Genomic DNA, 7,769 nt, shown 5'->3' with positions numbered 1-7,769 from the left:
CTTCCAGTGACATGCACTTCTGCCTGAGCTTCTGGATCGTGTTGTTTCCCTTTCCTTCCTGTGTATTAAGGTATTTGAAGCTAGATGGTGGGATGTGCTATAGTAGCCTGCAGCACTGGTGTGTGTGAATTGGGCAGTATTAAAATAGGCTGTGATCTGACTTACGCAGGGCATAGATAAAGCAGAACGCTGAATTATTAGAATTTGTTCTTTGCCTTCTCGCTGTTTAGTGTGTGTCTTGTTCCAGGTTTGATGATACTAATAGATATGCCTGATGCAGTAACTCCCCTTAAAGGGGGTTTGCTCATTCTCAGATGCTGATATTCAAATTTCCCCTGTGTCTGTTTGCCTGCTTTTGCTTTTATTAACAAAGAAGTAGCAGCAACAAGGAAAACAGTTGTTCCAGGCTTTTTCATCAGACTTAAAAGAAAAAACAAAAAATCTAAACAAACCCTGTTTGTTCAGCTGGTTTGGCACTACAGATCAGTTTTTGCACATTTAGCATAGATCACTGTATTTCCCTTCTGCCCTTAACTTGTCGTTAGAAAGCCCTTTGTGGACTCACAGGTGGAAAACCGGATCGGAACTAGGAGAGCAGTCAGGCTGATTATACAGTCTTTTCCCTTCTGTTCCAATTGCTTCTTGCTTGTATGTTTTGCAAGTCTGCTTTTAGCTCTGCATGGTCTGTGTGATAGGCCCTATCTCTTCAGACTGTCTCTCCTTTCCTTCCTCTGCGTTTCAGTAAGCAGCCACTCAAAGTGTCTGTGTTCTTCAGGATTTTACACTTTTTTTTCCCCTCCTGTCTCTGACTTATTTACTGCAAGTGCTTAGTTGCCTGTTGTTTTGGGGGGAAGATTTTTGTTTGTTTATGGCATGAATTTCTAAGAAAATTGGGTTGACGCTTTGAAAGGTGAAGGCTTTTGAAAGACATCTTGAATATTTGGGTCTTTAACCCAGTGATGTCTCCTCACATGGGCTTTTTATTTTGGGCTCCCTGGAGTGCAATGTATGGACCAAAAGCCTTGAAATGTGCTTATGTGGTGCAATGGTATGTATGTTGAAGGGGATAACTTTTTGCCTCTCGTTCCCCAGATAAATTCAATACGTATGTGACCCTGAAAGTGCAAAATGTGAAGAGCACGACAGTAGCAGTGCGAGGTGACCAACCCTGCTGGGAACAGGACTTCATGTTGTAAGTATGGTGTTGCATGGCAGTGAGGTACTTGTGTGAGTCCTTCCACAGCATTGACGTTTATGGGAAGCTCCGTAGCATACTGTATAAAATGGAGTGCTTATGCAAGCAAAATGCACAAACCTGCTGACAACCTAAATCATTTGCTTTTCTATTTTATGCAGTAGCCTATGCTCAAGGAGATATGAGCAGGGACAACCTCCCAGCCCACGGACTGGTGGGAGTAGCCTGTATCCTGTAATGTTTCCGGGTTGCCTGGATTCCTGCTCCTGGATCCTGTGTGTCGGGGCGCAGCGAGGGCTGGCTGCTCCCTGTAAGATGGGGATCCAGGAGCCGAGCACGATACCATGGCTGGCAGGGCAGGGAGCTTGCCAGCCAGGGCCCAGTCTCGCGGTACCTGAGCGAGGCAAGCAGGGCAGACCCAAGGATCAGGCCAGGGTCAGCTCAGAGGCCAGGGCATCATATGAGGCAGGTTCGAGGGCAAGCTGGGAGCACAAGTGAGGCTCAGGCCCGGTGAAGGTAACCGGGGTCAGAGACAGCCCTGTGATGGCCAGGCAGGGGCAGGGCCGTGGCGGAGCTGGAGATGGGCACTGCTGTGGTGTTGCTGGGACAGGGACTGACAGCCCTGGGCTGGGCTGAAATGGGGCCTGGGCCTGGGCAGGGTGTGGGGAGGCCCCAGGTGAGGCTGCTCAGGGCAATTAAGGCCTATTAGTGCACTCAGGGCCCCAGCACTGTGACCCTGCTTAGTTCAGTGTGGCAGCTCTCCTCGCTCAGACTTCTGGCCCTTCCAGGTGCCCACGTTGCTGCTTCTCCCCTGGGCTGGTGCCCACGAATGTGCTCTTCAGCTGCCCCGCTGCAGCCATCAGAGGGGCTGTCAGTCCCTGCCCTGAGCAGCAGAACTGGTGCCTGCTCTCCCTGGCCTTCTGGTGTAGTTGGCACCTCTGATTTGCCCTGGTTCTCGTGATGCTGACACACAGTCAGAGAATTCCCAGTATCTCTTGGGATGGTGAGTTTTTTGCTGATAGATGAATGCCTCATTCATATATTGCGTCTGGTTCTCTTCCTCCAGCTTTCTAAGACAAAGTGAACTAAACTTATTAAATCCCAGACTCCAAATGTTTTTATCTGTCCTTGGCATGGGTGCTGCTGTTGGTTGTGTGAATGATGTGGTGCTTGTGTTGTGTTTTTGAGTGGTCTGAGGTGTTTGCATAGTCCCTGTCACAAGACACCCACATGGTGCTTTGTGAGTATGCCCCCGCCATATAGCAGCAGTCGGTTGTCCTCTCCCAGAGTGGGAAGCTTTTGTCTCTGGGTGAGGAGCTCACCTGGTTTGGTACAGGACAGAGTTCTGCTATCATAGCTGTGCTTCCATGTCCCTTGTTTTGTGGCCCTCGTCTCCTTTTGGAGCAGTGCGTGTGGTGTGTGTTCCTCCTGCAAGGAGAGCTGGAAGTCCATCTTCCATCTTCAGAGAAACATGAATTGCACCATTGTCTCAGCTCAGCACTTTCTGTTCAGACCAGGACTGCGGCTGTCGTTAGGGTAGACCATGCAGCTCTGAGGTAATCCCCGCTAAGGGAGGCTGGGGCAGGGAATTCTACCCATCTGCCAAATCCCATGCCAGTACCCAAGCTATTAACTCATTCTTTCTGTGCTTTGGGTTGGATCTGTGGGCAAGAACTAGCTTTAAACACAGCCAGATACTGAGGAGACTGCTCAGGAGTGACTGAAGAATGGCAGGTTTGTTTTGGATGATCGCTTTCACCACCGTTCCTCTTCCTTCTCCCCTTTGCCCCTGGAACTGCTCTCCCCTTGCAGCTGGGAGCTTAGCTAGCATGCTGTAAGGTCACTCTGCCATTCCATAGTTAGTTGCTAAGGGATGTAAAAGCAGCATATTAGCTGAACTACCTCACCCTGGTCTTCCCTGCTTTTATCCAGGCAACAGCACAGTTATTGTGATGTTTACGGCACGTGGCAGCCAATGTGTTTTGCATGAGCCTGTGTACATTAAACTGGCCCAGGAGAATTAACACTGATATTTCAATGCTACTGTTTACTGGTTTGCTCTTCTTTCTGGAGTTGGAAAAGGTTTTTGAATACAGTATTGTTTTTTCCCTGAGGGAAGGGAGCTTTTACTGTCTGTGTTTGTTTTTACCTTTTTTATAAGGCATGGTAGAAAAATACGCTACAAGCAAGAAAACACTTTCTGTATGTGTATGCTGGTTTTTGCTTCTGAACTTCTTGTGAGAAATAAGAATTTGAGGCTTTGGGGATGTTTGAGATTTGTTTATTTACCAGACAGGTAAAGTGCTTTAATATCTTCTTTGGGGACATCCTTTAATTTTGAAGAAGCTTTAAAGTGAGTGCATATTTACAAGCAAGCACCTCTTTAGTGAACACACAAGCTATGATGTTTAAAACATGATTAAAGCACTGTTGAAGTTGTTAGAAACGTCTTTCACTTAAATTCTGTGTGCATGTGGAATGGGAGGGACATTAAATTCAAATCTCAGCTCTTTTGTTTTTTGAGGCTATTCTGCCTCTAACCAGAAGGTGGAGAAAGGGAGACGTAGTCAAGGCAATCAAAGCCACTGTCCTGAAAATCTTTCTTTTGTAGCTGGTGACCTGTCCTGTGGAACTCTGGACAGAAGCCCCATGGGTGTCTTACAGTCAGAGTCTTGCTCTGTAGGTGTAGATTGAAGCAAAGACCATGGTTTTACGGTATGGCTGAGCCAATCTAGTGAATCTTCCCTCCCTTCCCCTTCTGGCCTCACAGTGATCCAGCCAAGAGAAAATCACTTGTTTCTGTTGTTGTTGCAGGTTTATCTGAGCAGTGAGATAAATGTCATCTTCCCAAGAGGGAAGCAGTAGGATGGTACCACAGTGGTGGTGTGAGTGGCTAGTTGTTGGCTTGGCTCAAGCCATATTGTGTAGCCCTATCCAAATAGAGAGGGCTGGTGGAGACTCAACTTCAACATACTAACTGTAAACTCATAACAAGACTGTGTCTTAGCTTAATTTAAAGCTGTGATGGACTGACTCGCCCAAGTAGTTGATACTCCTGACCTCGCTTTGTGTGTCCTACACAGAGGTGCTTGGATTTAAAATAGGTGTTAATGTGTTTTGCTGTAGCAGTAGGGTTTGTCTTGAACCTTGTAGATACAAGCTACTCTTTTCAAATATGAGATGTCTTTGAGACAAAGCCCAAATAGATGTTGGAATTTGCAGCAGTCCTTTTTTTGGCCATGATGACAGTCTATAAAAATCAGCAATTAACAGACTTTTAACTTCCTCTGATAAACTTAACATGGGTGCATTTGACTGGACAGAAGGACAACAGGGAGCAGCACTTTGTGTCTGAAATACCTAGTTTTGGAGATTAGCAGCTGTACAAAGGGCAGTCCTGATCTCAAACAAGAAGGGGCAACAACATTGCTACATGATAAGTGTGAGACAGCTGTGTATCAACAGAGAGCTCGAGGGCCTTCTGAACTTTATAATTTTTCCCCATATTCAGGCTGTGCACATGTTACACTGTTCTTAAGTAGGCATGTTATAAACCACCATGAAAGAGAAAGGCATAAATGGCATGGAGCATTGGGAAGAAGTGAATTGGAGGTGTATCCTTTGCTCACTGATAGGGAAGACAATCGTGAAAACCTTCTGACAGGTATTTCCAGGGGTATAGCATGCAAAGGTCGTGTGGTTGTGTTGCCACATGGTGCCAGAGACTCACATGGCTCCAAACCTTGCAATGCCATGCAGGGGAACAAGCTAGTGCAGGATCAGAAGCAGTGCAACTCGGCACCGAGCAATAGGTAGTGCTGCTAATGCAGCTATGCTCTATTTGAGGCTATTACTCTTGGCATGTTGCAGCTCTGATCACAGGTGCGTATTGGCATGTTTGAGCCTGCCAGAGTATGCTTGTGTTGCTGAAGGAAGGGAGACTCTCACTTTGTTAGAACTGGGGATGGCTGCTGACAGAGAAGAGCTCACCTCTGTTTCAGTCCGAAATCTACTTCTTCCTTTGTGTGTATAGCTGCTGAGATGAGTTTCCGACTCTGGCAGTCCATGAGATAGTTCAGGGTTTTATTTGCAATCTTTGTGCAGTTAAACTCTGAGAAATCGACCATTAGAAATGAGTGTTCCCTATGAGCGTGAGCCACCTTGGCCACACACATTCCTTCCAGAAGCCCTCTGCAGCTTGATTAAGCTGTGTGGAAAGAGTTCACTGGTGTGATCATGGTGCTAATGCAGAGTCTTGAGCAGAGCTGGATTGTCTTCTGCTTTTTCCTCACCTGTGCTGCCTTTTCTTTTCTTGCAGTGAGATCAGTCGGCTGGACCTGGGCCTAATTGTTGAAGTATGGAACAAAGGACTGATCTGGGACACCCTGGTCGGGACCGTGTGGATTGCTCTGAAAGCCATTCGCCAAGCTGATGAGGTTAAGCTGACACACCAGTTTTATTGTGGCAGCACCACAACTGATAGTTAATGTGTTACAAATTTAGCTTGGTGCAGCTCAGGACTGTGCTTCTCAGCAGAACTTCAACTTGCAAAGCTGAGACTAGAAGAAAGCTGCCAACACAATACAGTTGAACTTAAATAGGTGTCTGTGGTCTCGTTCCACTCATATGAACTCAGAAAATAGGGCTTAATGTGTTAAGGAACATGCATTTTTGGCAAGTATCTGAAGTCTGAGGCACTGACTCCTTAATTTGATACTCAATTTTTTATTTTTATTTTTTAAGTCCCTGCTAAAGACAGAGGACATTGTAGTTGTCCCAGTAACAGACAAGCTGACTTTTAAGGTAGGCGTAGGGCATGTCTACATCATTTTCCTGCAACTGCTGTGTGCAGCATTAGAGGGCGTCTAGTGGTGTTGATTCCTATTAAAAAAAAGTAGGAAACTGGATGCACTTACAATCTGTATTTCTCCTAACTACTGGATTTAGCATTGCTTGCAGCTGATCAGAACATACTTGGTTCTTTTACCTCAAATTAAGTGCACTTGTTTAAAATATTATTGAATGTGGTCTTGGAGCAGGGAGAAGAAATTTATATTATCCCTGAAAGGAAAAGGGTGGGGGTGCCCTGCAGAGTGACCGTAAGGTCTAGCCAATGCTGAATTCCTCTGGCTGTCCAGGCACTCCTGGGTTTCTGCCTTTGAGGACTATGTCTCTTGTCTTCATAAAAGCCTTTAGGATTTGTGAAACCAAGGCTGCCAGCGTGTGCTGAAGGGATGTCTGTAGATGTTAAAACTGAGTATCAGGCCTTGATAATATTTTGGGGCTCTTATCCTAGCAAATGCGTGAGAATTACTGCAAAAGCACCTGCCAGACCTGAAACTTCATCTGAGGCTTGTGATTCACAGGAAGGTCCAGGGGAGTGGTCTACACTGGAGGCAGAGGTTGTAATGAAACGTGATGAAATCTGTGGAACCAAAAACCCGACTCCTCATAAAATTTTGCTGGACACAAGATTTGAGTTGCCTTTTGGTGAGTGAATTTCAATAAGTTACCCAGGATACTGACCCTGGAGAGAAAGTGTTTGGGAGCAATTTGAGTCTTGTAATCAAGTTGTGTTCGTTCACAGTTCAGGCAAAATAGTTCAGTGCAGATCAATGCTGGTGACCATTCCTTGACTAGCTCCTTTCTTACTTAAAAGGTCAGAATAATAGGCAAGATTTGAAGGTCTCTGACTGGATGAATGCTTAGAAACTAGTAATACTTATTTCAGGATTGTGCAGTCTGACATTTTGTACCCAAGCAGGAAACGTTCACTTCTTTGCATCTATATACATTTGGCTCTGGAAGAGTTAAAGTCTGCTGTTAGAGCTATTTTGAATGAGCTACATGCAGTAGATGCACTTGTTTTCTGATAGAAGTGTGAAGTTCAGTTAGTGAAGTATTAATGCTCAGTGTTTTCGAACATTATCATTAACAGAGCATATAAATAACTCTGTCATAAGAATAATTGCTTTTCTTGGGAGTTAACTTGTGGTTGAAAAGTATGGAATGTGGAAAAGTAGCTAATTGGAACAAACCTGTCTCAAGTAAAGATGTTTTTAATAAAATTAAAAATAATAAAAGAAAAAAGAGAGTTTGGGGGGGAAGGAAGGAAGGGTTTAGCCAGAATGCATCCACGGCTTTTATAGCTTCTCTTTCCAGTTCTAGCTCCTGCGAGTTAGTGAAGAACAGAGATAGTGTTTGGGAGGATTTTGTGCTTTTTTTTCTGCTTCGTGTTAAAGTGTTTCAAGGTTGTCTGTCATTGCAAGGTTCGTCTCTCCTCCTCTGCCTGTTGCTTGTTTTCTGCAGCTAAGCTCCCAGCAGTGTGAGCGATGTTGCATCATGATCTAAGCACTGGTGGAACATTTGTGCATCCTCTGGCATTTGGCCAGTAGTTGTCAGGATTGGCCATCTGCTCTGGAAAGAAGTTAGGTCATCTGTTAGTCTCACACCCTCCTTCTTGGTGCAAGGGAGGATGCAGGCCTTGGCCCTGCAGCACTAAAATCAATGTAAATTGTATCTCATGTTCTGAGAGCTACACTAGATGTACTGTTTTGAGGGCACAGTCAGCTGA

The 7,769-nt window shown here is 45.3% G+C and overlaps 1 protein-coding gene across 1 annotated transcript in view; it reads left to right on the top strand.

The window, feature by feature from the left end:
• Positions 1-1,121: 1,121 nt before the first annotated feature.
• The window catches only part of UNC13B (unc-13 homolog B), a 189,036-nt gene continuing 182,388 nt past the window's right edge, over positions 1,122-7,769 (top strand). The window contains 3 exon segments of the mRNA XM_026069194.1: positions 1,122-1,192; positions 5,514-5,631; positions 6,562-6,685. Coding sequence (XP_025924979.1) covers positions 1,188-1,192; positions 5,514-5,631; positions 6,562-6,685 — 247 coding nt within the window. The 5' untranslated portion in view covers positions 1,122-1,187.

Source organism: Apteryx rowi, unplaced genomic scaffold (assembly GCF_003343035.1).
Source record: "Apteryx rowi isolate R43461 unplaced genomic scaffold, aptRow1 scaffold_289, whole genome shotgun sequence".
Classification (NCBI taxonomy): Eukaryota; Metazoa; Chordata; class Aves; order Apterygiformes; family Apterygidae; genus Apteryx; species Apteryx rowi.
This window is presented reverse-complemented; position numbering and strand designations above follow the sequence as displayed.